Here is a 19156-nt window from a genome sequence, read left to right as displayed (position 1 = left end):
CTCCTCTCTTTGCCATGTCAAAGTAGTATGGACTGGGGAAATGCCTGGTTAACTTCCCAAAAGCCTTCCTAGGGTGAATATACTTCAGACTAGTGCCAGGTGTCCAGTGCAGAGTGGAAGCCAGCTTTTACCAGCCCACCAAGAGTAAATCCATTTATGCTAGGCTAATACATGGTAATCACATTTAGGAAACACATTTATAATCCCAAAGTTGGTTACCAGTTAGTTGATTTATAAAGAGAAGGTACTGGCCCAAGGGATCTGAATATTCTATGGCGGAGCCATGAGATTTTTTCCAGTAACCTATATGGGTAATCAGATAAGCAACAGTGGGTTGCTTAGTGTGTGTGAAGTCAGAAAAAGGGAATTAGACAAATCAAATGTGTACTATTCTTAGGCTAAGATGTTGTGTGATGATTCACTCTCAGAGTAAAGCATTAGTCTTGGGCTTTCATCCATTGGCCTGGATAATGCTTGGATGAGATTAAACACTCCTATAGAAAACTAGATAGTCATAACTCAGTTCAGATAGGAGAAACCATATTAATAAATATACATATGAAATAAGTTTATCCTTACTGTAATCATGGAAGTACAAATAATCTGAAATACTATTTTACCTACAAAAGCAGTTTTTAAAAGTTTTTTTTAAACACACCCAGCAGCATCTGCAGTGTAAGATGTTACTAATGAGGGAAGGATATATTTGGAACAGTTTTTTATTTTTGTATAATTAGTCCCTTCATGGGTGGGATTAGGGCAGCGTATGGACCTTGTTGAGAATGCCTAAAGTCACAGGATAAAGAAAGATAAGTGGTACAGAAGCCAATATGTTTTAGATATGTCCATGCTGTTTACAGAGACAAAGTTTAGGCGTGTGCCTGAGAACGTTGGTAATTGCATCTGCCTGTGCTTTGTACCCAGTAAGTGAGATGCCCTAGAAGGTATTGGAGGAAAAGGAATGTGTATAGTATGAGGGCATTGGCATCTAACTTGAGTCACAGAACCAAAGGGCTCCTCATCCTCTGTGCTTTGCGAAGATGCTAGAAAGAAATGGAAACTCTCTTGCTCTAAAGAGCTGGCCTTCCTTCCAAAGAAGGTGCAGATCTGAGAGGTAACAGGTGGGACTGTGGAAGAGGTGTCTTTAGCTCACCGTGGGTGGCACAGTGTTTTCCAGAGTGTACTGCACAAGATGGTCCAGGGAAAGTAATGGTTATATTAGTAAGTATGCATGGTTCTTACTATATTACAAACTAGTACATCAAATTGATGAATTCTTAGATGTTAGATTGCCTAAGATAATGCTCACGTAGTATTAGCCTCCTAAGTGAATCTAAGGAAAAGTATTTAAGTAAACAATAGTATAGGTGAATAGGCAGGTGTGAAGGTGTGAAGAAAATAATGAAAGTGATACATGAATGACATGAAGTTGGAGAAACACTGATTATTGAAAAGATTATGGGCTTTAGAATCACATAAATCCGGGGTATATTTGACTCTTAACTATATCGCTTACTGGCTTCAGGATGAACCTGAGCAGATTATGTAATCTCTCAGAGCCTAATTTCTTCATGTAAAGAAAAAAAAGAGTGTAAAATAATACTTCCTAAAATTGATGAGAAAATTTAATGTGATGATCTGACATACCTAACACAATAGATGCCAGTAAATACTCTTTACTTGTAAAATAGAGATTCTTATATAAGAATACCACTTGGAAGTGACTTTAGATCATAAAAAGTATCCATAGTATTTTCGTTGTGGTAGTATTGGCTTTTTGGTAGTTGTGGGAAATAGACACAAGGATTGTTTTACATGGGGAAAAAGACTTGAGAAGTGTATAGTATACAGTCTGCTTTCTCATGAGAGGGTTTATGTTAGAGCAGCCTCTACTTCAGGGGTTGGGGGCAGACTCTTCACAAAGACACTATTTTAGACTTTGCAGGCCACAAGGTCTCTGTCATATTATTCTTTGGCTTTTTGGTTTTTGGCTTTTGGTTTGGGTTTTTGTTTTTTTTTTTTTTTACAATCCGTTAAAAATGTAAAAGCCGTTCTTAGCTCACAGGGCTATATAAAAACAGGGTCAGATTTGGCCCAAAGGCCATAGTTTGCCAACCCCTCCTCTAGTTTTATGGGTAATTATGACATGGGAGCATGGGTACATAGGATCTCTCTTCCCTGTACCCACAGATTTGATGACATGTCCTTGTTTGCTTATATGTACTGTGATGTGGGTAAATGCTGCCAACCCCAACCAGATTAGGACACAGGTGATAGCATTTCCTTGGGTCTTCACAATGGGATTAATTAATCTTGACAGAAAAATAAATAAATAGGCTTACCCATGAAAGGGGTCCTAGATATGCTTGGTTGGTTGAGTGGCTGATAGGACTTGCCTGTGTATGATTTTCTCAAATCCTCGCTCTACTATAACCTGCATACTGCGTTTTTGTATAACTAGCAGCTGGCTACCTGCTAGCTGAGAATAGGTTTCACATTTTTTAAAATTTTTTTTTAAAAAAAAACTAAAGTAGAATAGTATTGGGTGACATGAAAATTACAAGATTCAAATTTCAGTTTTTATGAAGAAAGCTTTATTGAAAGACAGCCTCACCCATTCATTTAGTGTTGTCTTTGGCTGCTTTCACACTACCTCAGCATTTTGACCAGTTGCAACAGAGATCATGTGGCCACAAAATCTAAACTACTATATGGCCTTTACAGAAAAAGTTTGCCAACTCCTGGTCTCATAATTTTTTCTTAACTGGAGGAGAATAGCTCGTATCATATTTCTCCTTCTCCACAATTTTACCTTCTCTAGGGATGGGGGGATGTGGAGGTTGGTAAATTTAGGACTGTGGTATTATACTTTTTGTACCTTGAGAGGTAGGATGGCAGAGGGTAGAGGGCAAATCTCTTAAGAGACATATTTGACATCTGGAATAGCTGAGAAGAGGAGAGGTTAAAATCATAGGGGTTCCAAATAGGACTCTCTGGCATAGTGCCAAATGTGATGCACTCAGAAGACCCTGGGGACAAGGCTGGAAACTGGTAGACTCAGGACAATATTAAATGTACCACAACGATAATTTTCTCTATCTTTGGAAAAACAAGGTAAAAGAGAAGGAACAATATGTTTTCTAATCCTCCACATCTTATTTTTGACCTCTCCCCTCTTCTCCCCGAAGTCTAGCTGTTCCATGACAATTATCTTAATATGCAGAGTGGTACCTTAATCTGAGAATGATTTGGAGCCACTCACAATAACTTTTATTTAATTTTACCAGATAAAGTTGTAATACTCAAAAAAGAATTCGTTTAAGTTGGTTTAAGCCTCAGATCCTTTTGGGAATGAGGTGCAGGGTATAAATAAATTCAGCCATATAAGTATGACATTCTAAATAATTTTACTGATTAAGACATTGGAATGAATTCGTCCCCTTTACATACTTTACAGATTTCTTTAAAACATAGAAAATATGCATAGTTATGACTAGAAATAGCTAATATTGAACCTACAGAGTTTAGTATCTCAATAGCATAATTTGTAATTATAACCTATTCTGATTTCTTTTCAAATATTAGGTGTCCTAGTTGCCTATGAAGGTTTGCCACTTCATCTTGCACTGTTCCCCAAACTTTGGACTGAGCTATGCCAGACTCAGGTAAAGAAAATGAGTTTTAGATGATTTGGTCTTTCATCTCATCTTACCAAGTGGTCAATAATTTTGGGAACAATGGGTTGAAGACTGGCTAAAAATTGGGGATGTTTTAGGGAATCTTGATAGATAAAAATGATTAAGGGAAATATTAGCTATTAAACATTGAGCATGTAGTTTCCCTTTGAGGTTTTTTTACTTCAGTGGATTTGTATCACAGAGACTATTTCAAATACACTGGTTATAATTGAATTTCCCATTTATAGGCCAGTGTCAACAGTTACGGGAAAAATCCAAAACAGGGAGGTACTGGGGGAAGACACACGCTGCTTCTAGCTCTCCATCTTCCCCCGTCCGTCTCTTCCTTTTCTCTGCCATTCCAGGAGCTATATAGCAGGAACCCTGTTGGTAGTGTGTCCTTTAGCTCTTCCTGGTTTGTAGATTTTCAAGAGTCTGATGCACTTGTTCTTAACAATCTCCTTGAAAACAGGAAAGACTACCCTTCCTACCTTAAGTATCTAAGAGCCTACGCCTTAAAATGAAGTGGGCACATAAATAATGCTTGTTAAATTGTAGAGAGAGAACTGGGAAGAGAGGAGGAGAAACCACATCAGTCCTAAGGTTTGGCTCATTCCTCTGCTCAGGCAGAAAGGATTCCCACTCCCTTTTAAACCCTGAAATAACTGTTGTTTTGCTGCCTGGTTGTATTTGCTCTACCCCAGAGGAAGAAATGAGCTAACCTTCCCTGGGCACAAACCTTTACCCACATTATAGTTTCTGAAGTACTTTGAATCTGGTGCAGCCTCCTACCCGCAGTAGCTCTCTGTATTCCACTAGATGTTCATCGCACTGCACTGTAGTGGTGGTTTATCTCCTTTTCCCAAAAGGTGAGTTCCTCAAGTATAGAGACCTTATCTGAGTACTCTGTTCCCTGAGGAAGTGTTACTTTGTTTTCTACAGTAGTAATCTTTGAAAGGCTAGTATATGTTGATTTTAGCACAGTTGATCTTAGCTCACATGACTTAATACATAATAGGCTTTCAGAAAATGACTTGTACTAGTTGATTTTTGAGTCAAGTGGTCTGTCCAGTAAGTTGGAGATCTTTCTTTTTCCCTCTGTTCCTTTTATTCTTCCTGGTTTGAGTACTTTTTTGGTTTCTGTGCTCTGCTACCACCTGTTGCTTCCCTATTGCATTATCTAGTTCTCCCTTGGCCGATTTTCACAGAACTCAACCATCCCTGCAAATTTCCCTTAAAGCCAAACCATACGAGGCTTCCAAAGCTTCCAGCCCTATGGAAGCAGCCATCCCATGCAAGAAACACAGGCAGCAAGCAGAGGCTGTGCCTGGTAGACTAAGGCAGATTTTCCCAGTACTAAGGATCTGAAGACCTGGGTCCATCCTGGTCCTACTCGATTCTTAATTTCTGTGACCTTGAGCAATTTACTCGAGCAATTTACTCATTACAGTTGCTTAAGTATGTACATGTACATATAATCTAAAATCTGTCCTATTTTTTAAAAAGGTCCTTTTTGTCATCCCTGTAAACAACCTATGATTAAAACACACACAAATAATCTAGGGAGATTATCTGCTTAAAGACATACTACTTGTGTTTAAGAGCCGTGACCATCTGAAAACAGGAAAACCAAATTTTAGTAAAATGGCCATATATTGGGACCACTAATTCTGTGTGAGATAATTAGCAAAAGAGGTTTATTTACCTTTGCAGTGTTTATGGGGGGAAAGGTATTTACCAAACAAATTACTACTGCTAACGTGATTATAAAGTTTAAGCCATTTTAGAGAGTAAATTTATTTCCTTAATATTTATCTTTTCTCTACATGTGGTTACCTATTAATTATACATTAATTGGTCCCCTGAAAACATTCTCATCCTATTCTTTGTTGGCTTATCTTTCCAGTCCTTGTTAATTCCCTCAATACTGGATAATAAACCTGCATTTCTCTTAAAACATATTTGTTCAGTTTTGCCATCAGCGTCTTACCCCAACACTTACCCCTATAGTCCAAATTAGTAATATTTTAATGTATTTGAAGAACAGTTGCTATAACTAAAAGTTTAACAGAGAAGTAAGTTTTAAAGTGGGATTTTTAATGACTTCTGATGTCCGTCACATGCAATGTGCAAGTCCCCAGTCATTTCAGTGCTCAACCATCAGTGCTTCTTCTTCCCACTTTAGTCCGCTATGTCAAAAAATTGCATCAAGCTTTTGTGTGAAGATCCCGTTTTCGCAGAATATATTAAGTGTATCCTAATGGATGAAAGAACTTTTTTAAACAACAACATTGTCTACACATTCATGACACATTTCCTTCTAAAGGTATGTGGTACTTTGGAAACTCAGTGTGTCACTTCTAATTAGTTGATGCTTGTGTTTTCATTATGTTGGTCTTTTGGAGATTTTTTTTTTTGATGTTTTTTTTTCAGGTTCAAAGTCAAGTGTTTTCTGAAGCGAACTGTGCCAATCTGATCAGCACCCTTATTACAAACTTGATAAATCAGTATCAGAACCTACAGTCTGATTTCACCAACCGAGTTGAAATTTCCAAAGCAAGTGCTTCTTTAAATGGGGTAAGAACTACACAAAGGAGGCGGCTTATACTTCAGAACTTTCCTTAAATCAGCTCTGTATCTGGTTATCATTTTACTGTAACTTTAATTTAGTATTCAAACCCTAAAAGTCACATATGAAAAAAACCAGACTTTAAAAAATGTGTTCGCCATCATGCCTTGTATGTAGCACACATTTTGTCACCTTAGAAGACAAAAGCTAATGTCATTAAATGCGAAGAGCAGTAAGACCACTAAGAGACATTCCCTTTATCTGTTTTTTGGAAACATTACTTGTGATGTTTCTAGCCCCTCATTAACTGAAATAATCAGATTAATGATCTAGTGATTATACAGGCAGTTAAAATTAGAGTTACTTGTTTTGTGTAGACTCCCAGGGCAGCCATGTCACAGAATGATGGAACACTCTGGAAATGTGCTGTTCAGCAGCAGTCTCCCAAATAACAAGATACTTAGCAGCCAGAACAGATTACAAAGCTGAGAGAGGAAGACGTATTTGTGACTTCTACCAGAATTTAGCTTGAGAAACTATAAAATTATACTAATGAAACCTAAATTTCTCATGATTCAAAGTTTGTTTTTAAGATTCCTATGTAAAGTCTGCCTAAGTTCTATTACTGATTCGTATATTTTTTCCTTTTTCATTTTCAGAAAACACTATTTGAGTCTTTGGTCTTACTTGTGGGCATAAAATAATGGTATTAGTGACTTAGAACTGATGAAATACAGTAGTATCATAATACCGGCTTTCTGGTTTTAGCATTCTTCTAAAAGTGCTGGAGAAAACAGGGAATTTCTGAAAGAGAAAACATCTGCATTTAACTGTAAACAATTGTGTTAAAATGTTGGCTTTAGGATTTGAAATGTTCCTATCTGGGTTTTTGTAGGACCTGAGGGCCCTTGCTTTGCTCCTGTCAGTACACACTCCCAAACAGTTAAACCCAGCTCTAATTCCAACTCTTCAAGAGCTTTTAAGCAAATGCAGGATGTGTCTGCAACAGAGAAACTCACTCCAAGAGCAAGAAGCCAAAGAAAGAAAAACTAAAGGTTAGCTTTATGGACTAATACCATTACCTTCAGCGTGGGGGACGGTAAGAATACACTTGGTATAACTGACTTTTTAACAGCTCTATGTTCAGTTGAACCTCCTAAATACAAATGCTAAAAACAAAATTGACTTCCCACAATTTTAATGGCCCCCTTCCAAGAAGTTTCAGTTTTGATGTTTGTTTTCACAGATGATGAAGGGGCAACTCCTGTTAAAAGGCGGCGTGTTAGCAGTGATGAGGAACACACTGTAGACAGCTGCATCAGCGACATGAAAACAGAAACCAGGGAGGTCCTGACCCCAACCAGCACTTCAGACAATGAAACAAGAGACTCCTCGATCATTGATCCAGGAACTGAGCAAGATCTTCCTTCTCCTGAAAATAGTTCTGTTAAAGAATACCGAATGGAAGTTCCATCTTCGTTTTCAGAAGACATGTCAAGTATCAGGTCACAGCATGCAGAGGAACAGTCCAACAATGGTAGATTTGAAGACTGTAAAGAATTTAAAGACCTCCACTGTTCCAAGGATTCTGCCCTAGCTGAGGAAGAATCCGAGTTCCCTTCTACTTCTATCTCTGCAGTTCTGTCTGACTTAGCTGACTTGAGAAGCTGTGATGGTCAAGCTTTGCCCTCCCAGGACCCTGAGGCTGCTTTATCACTCAGTTGTGGCCATTCCAGAGGACTCTTTAGTCACATGCAGCAACACGACATTTTAGATACCCTGTGTAGGACCATTGAATCTACAATCCATGTGGTCACAAGGATATCTGGCAAAGGAAACCAAGCTGCTTCTTGACATTAGGTGTAGCATGTCTGCTTTTAAGTCCCCCCTTCCCCCATGCTGTTTGTATAAGTTTTGCTTATGTTTTTGTGCTTCAGTTCGTCCAGTGCTCTCTGCTTGAATGGCAAGATAGATTTATAGGCTTAATTCTTGGTCAGGCAGAACTCCAGATGAAAAAACTTGCATCTTCAGTATACTTTCTAAAGGGCAATCAGATAATGGATATGTTTTATGTAATTAAAAGTTCACTGTAGTGGCTTTCATTTAATATGGCTGTCTGGGAGGAACAGGGTTCCCTGGCCCTGTACAATGTAATTTAAACTTACAGCATTTTTACTGTGTATAATATGGTGTCCTCTGTGCCAGTTTTGTACCTTATAATAGAGGCAGATTGCCTCCGATCGCTGTGGTTCTTATTATCAAAATTAAGTTTACTTGTATACGGAACAACCACAAGAAATTTGATTCTGTAAAGAATCCTCTTTAGCTGTGGCCTGGCAGTATATAAATGGTGCTTTATTTAACAGAATACCTGTGGAGGAAATAAAGCACACTTGATGTAAAAATAATTGTTTTATTTTTATTGACATGACTGATTGCTATTCTGTGCACTTAATTAAACTGATTGTGATGACTTTTCATTTGTTTACATACATTGCTTCAGTCTAATGAGAAAACCATGAATGGGGGAGCATTTCTTATCCATTATATTCTTTCATTAGAAGTGTTAATGGCAGTCCACAACAGTAACTTATCCCCACAGACTTCTCTGTCCTCTCCACCCCAAAGTGCATAATCACTGCAGGGCCAACCACAGACAGCAGGGAGAGGTGGGACAGAACACAGCCAACATGCCCTCACTCTGGAGCATGCTTTTGAATGCAACATGCCACTGTTTTACTACCTAAGAGATACGTACTTTAAAAACCCTAAAGTAAAATAAAGGACTAGTACCAACATGCCATTTATTTTTTGTTCTCTTGAACTAAAACTATAGCTGAAAGCTTGGGAAGTATCAGCTATCTGCACTCAGGGACTTGATCTATTGTCGGAGGAACATCTATGAAAGGTGAGGTTATTAATACTACTTTTGATTCAATGCAGAGTCTACTTATAGTGAAGAGTCAAACAATGCTTTCTATTCTGAATAGGTTCATGGATTTCATCCAATATAAAATAAATTAAGAAGAGGTTTTCTTTTTTAAAAGAAGGCAGGCTAGGGAAGAGGTAAACATTAAGACTTTTTCTGCTTACAAAAAGTAATGCCCTTATCAAATCTTAATTCAGCCATTTAGGGTGGTCAGCTGCAGTAAACCTTTTATTTCTTCAAAATGCTGCTTCTGCCAACAGAATTTCATGTTCTCTTCTTTACAGACAGGAACTCCTTTACAGTCCAATTGTAATTCCGTTTGCCCTAGAGTAGGCACAAAATTCAGTACAACTGTTGCATAGTGTTCTAGAAGAAAAACAGGAACTTTATTACTGCATCATGAAGAAAATTTACCCAGGAAGAAAAACCCAGCTTTATTGTTTTGGGACTTTTGTACTAATACCATACCTTCTGGCCAGTTCCTACATCTCCATTTCATGACAATCTTTTTATTTGTTAACTGAAAATAAAGAAATTCCACTGAAAATATCTTTCAGAATTTCCCAAAATACAACATACAAAAAAACCAAATCTTTTCAATAAAATCCCTAAGTACTAGAAGAATCAATGAACATATATATTCCCACCTTCCAGTTTATATGCCAGCACCACTGATAATTGTCTTTATTGCCAAACTAGCACAGTAATACTGGTATGACAAACAAAACTGATGTCGACGGTAACGCAACAAAGACCCTAGTGACTTAGTGCTAAAAACAGCATGGACAGAAAGCACGAGTAACCAAAGGAAGAGTTAGCCCCAGCTTTACTTCTGTAACCCTGAGGTTACTTACCAACTCCATATATTCACCAGTGATGTTCCCATCAAACATCTGGAATTTCCCTCCCTTTTCAACTTCTAATACAGCAGGAGATTTAGAAAATTTTTGCACCAACTAACCAAAACATAAAATAGACAGACATGTTATTCCACTACGTTATCACTTTTTTAATCTAAATATAAAAATTACGATGATTTAGGTTTTTTAAAATCCTGAACATACAGCTTTTACTTACAGAAAATAAAACAAAAGCTTTCTCTTCCCAGAGGGAGAAAACTCAATATATCCCCTAAATGCTGACACAGTCCCAAAAAATGCCCATCTTTCCCCCCTCAATATTCAGAAGCCATCCTCACAAATGTTCCCATCACCGCCATCCCAGACCCCTTCAATCAAAAACTAGCTCCTGTTGTTTGTGGCCTATTTTCCCCCAATGTCAGCATTTAAGCTATTAGCTTAAGGAGTTACTTACATCTTTCACAGTGAAGATACTGTACAGCTGCTCTACAGGTGTGTCAAACAGTTCCATCATGTGCAGAGCCACAGTGGGAATCTTTACACCCAGTGCTACTGGAGATGAGGCCTGAACCTCGAGGAGAGGTTCCAGAGGATAATTAGCACACCAAGAGATAAAGCTGCTTGGATTTAAAAAGTCAGTCTTCTCGATAAAACACCAAAATGTCCCAAGTTCCATACTACCCACCCATTTGAGACGCATGAAAGCCTTTTTAGTACCACCAATCCTGGTCTTTACTTGAGAAACAGAGCTCATTCCTATGAGCTCCTTAGCTCTGTTCCATTCCCCAGGCTATCACTGAATATCCCTAATCCTAGTTAAACATGTAAATATGGCCCTGAGAACATAAAGGTGAGCAGATGAAAGACAACTGCACTTACGGCTAAAGGGTATCAATTACACACAAACGCCTGTTCCTCAATTCCAAGCACAGGATCTAAAATCTCCCAATAAATCTCCCAAATCAGGAAAGAAGGTTCTTCCATTTTGGTATGTGAACCTCAAAGTCACCTGAATTTGTAATCTGTTGCCTACCAAAGAACATAGCCTTTTGAACAGTCTTGAATTAAGTGTTTATCCCACAAAAAGGCCTATTCATACATCCTTCTCCATCAAGAATGAAAAGTCTCATCATTTCCACAACAAAATGGTTGATCTTAAAAATTTTGACTCACAGGGAACCCAAAGGTGGATTACAATGCCCTCCTCACTATGCTTCACCGTTCTCCATCATCAAGACTATTTGGAGCTCTGACTCATACTCATTAAGCACTTCCTTTTCCTCCTTTCTACAATTTTGGCCACCAAAGGTCATACCTGCGAGGTATTCTCACTCAGTTTCCTTTTAACAGTCAATTCTTGGGTTGTCATAGCTTTCGTTGGTAAAATCATTCCCATTGTAAATTCTATAAAGAAATGTGGGAAATGGTTTTAATAAAGACCTTTTTCCTTTTAAGCACAAAGACTAAGGTAGAAAACCCAAAATAGCATATAAGAAAATAAAAGAACAGACTTTTGTAAAAAGAATTCCTATAGGATTTTGAAAATTTCAAGACCATTTCATGTTTTTAACATATAAAACTACTGATTAACATGAGTTCCACAAATGCCTTTTATTCTTTTTTCAAATGCCTCACTTTTATCAAGTTCTTGATAAAACAGCAAAATTTGCAAAAGTTCTTTTCCAAATAGCTAAGTTTCATATAATTAACTACTAATAGCTTTGTGGCTCTCACCTACTGTCAAAACAGACACTTTCTCATGCCTTCACCACCATCTCACAAAGCTTGTCCTCACAGTATTCAAGCTTGTGAGCCACATGTGCGATCTTGTGGGAAGAGTGACAACCCCAGCCCATCTATGCCAATAACCAGATACTCAGGTAGCAGGGTCCAAGCATGAGGTGCAGAGATACAGGCCCTGCTGGCCATCTGCCTGGCTGATAACTTCTAATTGAAAAGGGAAGAGGACAATAACCTCACTTCCATGCAGTGTAGAGATTATCTAGGTAATCTCAACTACACCTATAACACCTGCAGTCACTTTCATTCATTCATTCATTCATTCAACAAAGATTTATTAAGCACCTACTATGTGCCAGGCATTGTGCTAGATGCTGGAGATACAGCAGTGAACAAGACAGACACCTTCCATGCCCTCATGGAGCTTACAGTCTAGCAGGGAAACAGACATTAAACAAGTAATTACACAAATAACTGATTAAATAATTTTCATTCCAGAAAACTACTATTAACAGTTCTGTAGGCAAAATGGTTCACACTGTGTACAATACTGATAATCACTAATTATGGTCTTACCCATGACTTCCTCTCAACTTCCAGACTACAAATTATTCTGCAGTATAGAGAATTGCTTCTGGAGCCTTAGACATCCCTAATCTGGGAATTCAGACCACAGGGCAGCAGATAACTTGGGTAAATAGAAAAGGGACCCTCTGGTTCACAAGGGATGCCTTCTTTACCCGTCTTAAGTGCCTTCAGGTAATCTCCAAGGGCCTCCCTGACCTTGGCGGTGCCTGCAGTTTTCATAAGATCCTTCAGTATATCCCCATCTCCTTTCTTTTTACTCACGTTCACCTACAAATCAGAAAAATACAAACCTAAGAAAAATCTGGTTTGCTGTATTCTTACAACGGTAGGCCATCCGGATGAGAGAACTGTGATGAGGGGAGGGGAAGAAGTGGAGATGAGAGAGGTGACAGGTTTCCTCACACAGTGGGGAGGATGTCACCCAGGGTCCACAGAGGGGTCAGTTGCCACATCTTGAATGGACGTCACAGAATGTGAACCCTTCATTTGCATACAAAACTGTGTATGTGAATTATATTGCTGATGTGGCCCATGGCTTTTATCGGGATCTAGAAATGCGCTGTCCAGTAGCCACTACCGTACATCTGAGCACTTCAAATGTCACTGGTCTGAACTGAGATATGCTGTAAGTGTAAAATTTAATACACATCAGACTCTGAAAACTTAGTACAAAAAAACGTAAAATATCTCATTAATTTTTATATTACATGCTATTTTTATATACAGGGTTAAATAAAATGTTATTAAAATTAATTTGACCTGTTTAACTTTTTTCCCCCAAAAGATGGGGTCTTGCTATGTTGCCAAGGATGTACCTGAATTCCTAAGCTCAAGCAATCCTCCTGCCTCAGCCTCCCGAGTGGCTGTGACTACAGGCACGCACCACTACACTGATTTTAACTTTTATTGATATGGCTACTAGAAAAATTAAAATTGCACACATGGCTTGCACTACATTTATATAGAACAGCACTGGTCTAGAACCCTGAAGCCACTGTAATTAGGTAAATAAGTTCCCAAGTAACCTGTCCTCGAGCTACAATTTTTGGCAGGGAGAACTGGGAACGGGAGAGGAAGAGCAGAAGACAGAGAGGCAGAGGGAAGGAAGAAGAGAAGGGAGCATCAGAGGGACCTGGGGATGCCTCTGTCCCAGTCTCAGAAGGAAAAGGGGTGTTGATTTGAAATCATTTAGTGTCCGGATGATTCAGCTGAGCTGGACCTGATCCCAGGCCACAGTTCGAATCCAAGGAGTTTGTTCTGTAATGCTACTGAGGGATGAAATCTAAAAAACCAGTTTAACATGCTGTGGAAAGCTGCTCAGCTGACGGAGGTAAAGACAGCAAAGTGAAATGCCAGTCCCCGAGAACAGCTACTGTACAGCTGAAGATCCGTCTGAGTCCCCACCTTCCTGGCATTTTATAACTTTCACTAAAGGCGTGTCACAAGACGTGCTGCTCAGTACGATTTAGTTCTATCACTGAAAAGCCTTCTTCACATTAAATCCATTCACAAATCAAAAAAGACCCTTTGTCAGACTATCTTAGTTTGGAAAATACAGCAGCTGTACAAACGATCCCACCCTCAGAACCCGGCTTTCAGCGTGGTTAGAGGGCGCTAACTGCAAGCCAGGTAGGGGAGTCACTCCAGGATCTATCCCCTCAAGAGAACCAGGAGAGCTGGTCGAAAGCGACACATACTAACCAGGCAGTTTACGAAAAACCCTTGAGACATAACCTAGGGCAATCACAGCTAAAGGCTGAGAATTTTCACTATTAAAGGGAAACAGCAAAGGTGCAAGGGAAGAGAAATAAACACATTCACCAAGCCATGCAAGCTGCTAAGCGCTTTACCGTATGTACACTGTCACGTTTAGCCTGGTAACACCCCTGAAAGGCGGGGTGGCTTTGGAGGGTGCGCGCCTCACCCTTTGTCGTCACCATTCCAGCTCCACATGCCATGCTGCCCGCACAGAAAAGCAATCCTCACGCGCAAGCACCCCGCAACTGACCAAGGCTACCACACCGGAACCGCACAGGCTGATAAACATTTTTTCAAATGCACAACGTCTACAGCAGAAGCTTGAATGGTAAAAAAGAACGAAACTCCAGCAGATACCTCAGTGTCATCTACTTCATTTTCCTCAGAAAGACTGGGTATTTCAATCAATCCCTTGTGCTTCACGCCAGATTCTTTAATGATACCTAAAATGAACACAGTGAGTTCTTCAATTAAAAAGTAATGACTGGTTTTCTGCAAAACTGCCCCACCTGACAGCCCACGCTCATCCCTTACCAGGTGCCACTACTCGACCCTGCCCTGCGCCCCCATGGCAGGTGGGCCCTGGCCATCGAGAGCCCGTGTGAATCCAGCACCAGCATCCTAAGGGAGGCCTGGGGTCTGTAACCCATGTTTCCCTTCCTGTCCCGCAGCTTTCTCCGCCTGGTCAAAGCAGGACAAAGGGCTATCCTGAGGGGGAGAAGAAATCACAAAAGGGCTGGGAGTACAGAAGGGACAGTGAGTTCAGGTCATGGAGAGACTGAGGGGAGGGGGCTGTGGCTGTGGAGGTCCCATGTGGACTCCATGCAGCTGGATTTCTTTCAGGACTAGAGTGTTGGCTCCTCCCTGACGGGTCCCACCAGCCACCTCTGGGACTGGATGCTGGAAGAGCCCTGGCGGCCTGCCTGGCAGTGGCTGGGTCTTATCTTGCAAAGCGGCTGGTTGCTGCTTTGGGCCAAAGATGACAGAAGAGACACAGGCCATAAGGTTCCCCAGGGCCCGACAGCACTGTCTTGGGGAAGGGTAGGGAACCAGCCCTCAGGGGTGCCACTGAGGGCAAACTCCCAGCCGGAGGGTCCTGTTCCTAGGGGGGAAAGGACTGCTTTCCACGCTTGCTGAACACCTCCCTGGGCTATGGCTGGGCTCATGCTAGCAAGGGAGCCACGAGGGCAGAGGCTCAAGGACAGCCAATTGGACTGTTCTCTAACACAAACTCTCAAGAAAAGACCTGAACTCTGGGCTGAGGCCCAAACCTTTACACAGCACAACGCTCCAGGACCAGATCTCTCCCTCTCCTACTCCTCCTCTCCGTGTCTCCACACCCTTGCTTATGCAGCAAGTATTTACTGAGCGTGTACTGTCTGCCCGGCCAGGAACTAGGCACCACCAGAGAATTTAACCAAAATACTCAAGAAGTGGAAACAGCCAAAATGCCCATGGAAAAGCAAAATGTGGTATACCCATACGGTGGAACATCGGTCAGCTATAAAAAGGAATGAAGCACCGAAACATACTGTATGATTCCATTTACATGAAATGTCCAGAGGCAAATCCACACAGTCAGAAAGTAGATTAATGAGTGCCAGGGGCCTGCGGAAGAGGGAAATGGGGAGTGACTGCTAACGGTACAGGATTTCTTTCTGGAGTGATGACTATACAACTTTGTGAATATACTGCAAAACACTGAATTATACACTTTAAATGGATGAACTGTAGGATATGTGAATTATATCTCAATAGAGCTGTTCTTTTGTTAAATCCCTGCCCTGGTAAAACTGGGGATGAGGAGGGACCAGGACAGTAAGTGCAATGTTTACGTAAGCACACAGTATACCCAGTGTCAGTGATTTGGGGAAAAAGCAGGGAAGGGGGACAGTACGGGGGTCCGCAACGTTTCTAGGATGGAGAAAGACAAGACCTGAAAGAGGCAGGCAGCTGTTTGGGGAAGAGCACTCCAGGCAGCAACTCAGGCCCAGCGGACAGCAATGAGCTCTCCACAGCTGAGTGCTGGGAGGAAGGAGCACCGCCAAGTGTGGCGAGAGCACTGGGAACTACTAACACCAATTCAGGGGCCAGTCAGCTCCGGGCCCACAGCAGGAGTTCTAAAAATATTCACTGAATGAATGCGGAACGAACTGACTCTGCTCCAAGGCTGCCTCCAGCCCCACTGGTCCCCCAGGCCCCTGTTACCTTTCCAGCCCAGTCTGATGTTCCACTCATAGAAGAAAATCAGCTTTCCCTTGCGGCTGCTGCAGGAAGCCTCACCTTCCATCTGCTTCAGCTCACTGATCTCGCAGCGGCCGGCCTCGTTCTCCACAGCAATGCCCACCAGGAGCTCCTGGAGCTTCCCTTTGGACCAGCTGGTGGCATCCCGCTCTGTCCTGCCGGGACAGAAGGGCACAGTGGTGAATGGAGGCCCCAGCTGGTATCCACCTGCCAGTCTGGGAGCCGGGGTGATGTCCAGGCAGAGCCCAGCCCAGATCAACCTGGGAGACCTGTCACCCTCCAACTTACAAATGTGCTTCTCATACCCGCTTTCTACCACATATCTTTTAACCCTTCTGCTCTGTTCCTTAAAATAGTATCATCCACTGCGTAAAGCAGTATTTTGTTTTGAAAACCCTGGCTTATCCTGGGGAGGAGGGTCTAGCAATCTCACCCATTGGAAATTAATGGGCAAAGCCTGAGCCAGATGAAAAGGTAGTAGTAACTGAAATAATTAGAATCACAATACTATTAGGTGTTTTCACACGTACATTATCTCATGCAATCTTCCTAAAATAATAAGCCCATCTTAGGAAAGAGAAAAGAGCTGAGAGCAGTGAGTGGCAGGTCCATGGTACTGGAGCTAGGAAACCAGAGCTCAGCTCCTGGGAGGCCCAGGCCTCTTCCAGCCCAGCCCAGTCATGCCCCTCACGCCTCCCCGGCTGACGCTCTGCTCTGCCCTGGGGACCTGCCTCAGCACTGCCTCCAAGGCCTGCAGGTGCCAGAGCCCTGAGGGCCAGACGGGCAGGGCAGAGGACTTCCCTTCCCGAAGCCCTGCCAGAGCCCGAGAGAGGGAGGCAGACACCACCCCACTCCAGATGAGAAAGAGGAGGACGCGTAACTTGTTCAAACTCACAGAAGGTCCAGCTCGCGGGAGGCCCATCGAACTAGGTGCAAAGTTGAGATACAAATTCCTAATCTTTCCACTACAGACCAAGACTTCCCCCCCACCCCACACACTCTCTCTGGCTCCCTTTGAACTCCCAGAAACATCAAGAGAATTGAGAATGGGAGAGGGAGGGAAGACCCTAAGGCCACACACACTGCCAAAGTTGCAACGGCATGCCAGGAGTCATTCGTGGGGCCCCGCTCAACCTCCCAAAGAGGAAACTGAAGCCTCGAGAGCCCGGGCAAGGGCGCAGAGACGCCACGGAACCCCCTCCAGCCGCCAGGGGAGGGCCGCGGAGTCCCCCGCGCCTGTGCAGCCCCCGCCCCGCCCAGGGAGCGCCCCCCGGGCCCGTCCGTGGGCCCCACGCTACCGGGCGCCGGAGGGAGGAGGCCAGCGAGCCGCGCATCCCCGCCCGGCCGCACCAGTGCCAGTTGTTCACGTTGGTGCCGTCCGCCCGCTCCTCCACGATCCAGCGCGGGTCTCCCTGGCCCCACTTGGCCATGGCTGCGCGGGCGGAGAACAAGGAAGAGCCGCGGCCACGGCGGCTGCGGCTCCCTCGCCAGCGTTTCCAGCACCCAGAAAGTGCCAGAAGTCCCCGCCCCGGGCTCCGCCCCTCTCGCTCGGCCGCGCAACGCCAGGAGGGGCCGCGGCCGGGGCCGAGAGGCGGGGTGGGCGGGGCCGGGAGGAGGGGAGAGGGAAGGTCGGGACGAGGAGGAGGAAGATGAGGGAGAGGGGAAGGAGGATCAGGAGGAGGGGTACGGCGACGGGGAGGAGGAGGATGGGAGCCGCGCTGCGCGCCTCTCAAATACAGCGGCGATGGGGAGCCTGCAAAAGGCCCGGACATCCCCCAAGGATTCATTACTGTCACTGCAATTACCGTGTTGGATGCTGGGAAGCAGGGCGGCGGCGAGTGAGGGCCGCCCGAGGGCTGCACTGGCGATGCACACAGAAAGCGGCTTGGCCTCTGGCGGCGCAGCCTGTCCTTACTGGCGCTCGAGGCTGCGACCTGGAACACCCGGGTCCGGCGCGGCCCGCGTGCGACGGGCTCTCCGCGGTGCGCTCTCCCTGCACGCCGCTGTCGGGTTTTGTCCCCGATTATCAGGCAGAGTTGGTGCACTGTGGCCCTCCCCTGGACGCCAAGTCTCTCGCCTTTCCAGCACATGGTCGAGGAGCACGAGCTTCCAAGGCCCCCCGGACAGTTCAGGAATATTTACGTTTTATTTATGCAATAATCCTGTAGAGATAACGAAAGAATGTGATTGCAAGCTTCATGCACTTCACAGTAATTAAGTGGGCATGGATAATTCCTTCCATGAGTTTTCGGCTTCTAGGAAATCTTTGCACCAACCATTTGGAAAATGGTACTGATGTGCACATGGATATTTTATTCAGTAGAAGAAATGGGTTGGAGCCAGACCATGGCAGGGTGGACATACCTGGTGTTTCTCTTCCCCTGGGCTGTCCTGTCCTGTGCCTGTGGTCTGTGCTCATGTATGAAATAAACTAACGGGTGGGGGACATTTTCTCCATTTGCCTGCTGGAGCTACCTTCCAACATTATCTTCCAAAAAGCTACAACAGTTTAGGTAAACAGACGGCTTCAAATTGTTTTGACCCCAAAACAAAATGACATTTTGATTTCACCTTTCACACTTTGCTTCACCAAAGGATGGGCAAGTAATACAGATGAACAACTAATAATTCCGAGAACTGGAATGGCAACTAGTGGGTACCATTTTCTTGTGGATTGGCTGTTCACCTTTTATCCAATTCATAAACAATATTACAGATACAACATTACATGGCAAGATTTAGATATGTATAATTTGAACCTGGCAGAAAATAAGATTTACCAGAAAACTTA

At 43.0% G+C, this 19156-nt stretch overlaps 2 protein-coding genes across 2 annotated transcripts in view; one reads left to right on the top strand and one right to left on the bottom strand.

Annotated features, from left to right (window-relative positions):
* The window catches only part of USP34 (ubiquitin specific peptidase 34), a 245992-nt gene extending 237266 nt beyond the window's left edge, over positions 1-8726 (top strand). Inside the window, exons 77-81 of the mRNA XM_012639191.1 lie at positions 3586-3665; positions 5863-6003; positions 6111-6254; positions 7142-7301; positions 7493-8726. Coding sequence (XP_012494645.1) covers positions 3586-3665; positions 5863-6003; positions 6111-6254; positions 7142-7301; positions 7493-8100 — 1133 coding nt within the window. The 3' untranslated portion in view covers positions 8101-8726. The remainder of the gene's footprint in view (positions 1-3585; positions 3666-5862; positions 6004-6110; positions 6255-7141; positions 7302-7492) is intronic.
* AHSA2 (AHA1, activator of heat shock 90kDa protein ATPase homolog 2 (yeast)) lies at positions 8259-17832 on the bottom strand. Its single transcript, XM_012639192.1, has 10 exons — positions 17716-17832; positions 16330-16520; positions 14479-14564; positions 12516-12630; positions 11351-11439; positions 10490-10606; positions 10030-10131; positions 9644-9695; positions 9340-9541; positions 8259-8285 (listed from the first exon to the last, which is right to left on the bottom strand). The coding sequence occupies exons 1-9, from the start codon at positions 17793-17795 to the stop codon at positions 9369-9371; spliced, it is 1005 nt and encodes a 334-aa protein (XP_012494646.1). The 5' UTR covers positions 17796-17832; the 3' UTR covers positions 8259-8285; positions 9340-9368.
* Positions 17833-19156: the final 1324 nt, after the last annotated feature.

Source organism: Propithecus coquereli, unplaced genomic scaffold, assembly GCF_000956105.1.
Source record: "Propithecus coquereli isolate 6110/MARCELLA unplaced genomic scaffold, Pcoq_1.0 Scaffold138, whole genome shotgun sequence".
In the NCBI taxonomy this organism is placed as follows: domain Eukaryota; kingdom Metazoa; phylum Chordata; class Mammalia; order Primates; family Indriidae; genus Propithecus; species Propithecus coquereli.
Note: the sequence above shows the minus strand (reverse complement) of the source record. Positions and strands in the feature narration are given on the sequence as shown.

Excerpts from the sequence above, each read along its gene's own strand:
- AHSA2 (XM_012639192.1), bottom strand. The coding sequence starts at position 17,795 with ATGGCCAAGTGGGGCCAGGGAGACCCGCGCTGGATCGTGGAGGAGCGG. Across the intron at positions 12,631-14,478 it reads ATGAAGTAGATGACACTGAG|GTGAACGTGAGTAAAAAGAA; the intron begins GTATCTGCTGGA and ends TCTGATTTGTAG. Across the intron at positions 11,440-12,515 it reads CCTGAAGGCACTTAAGACGG|AATTTACAATGGGAATGATT; the intron begins GTAAAGAAGGCA and ends ATTTCTTTATAG.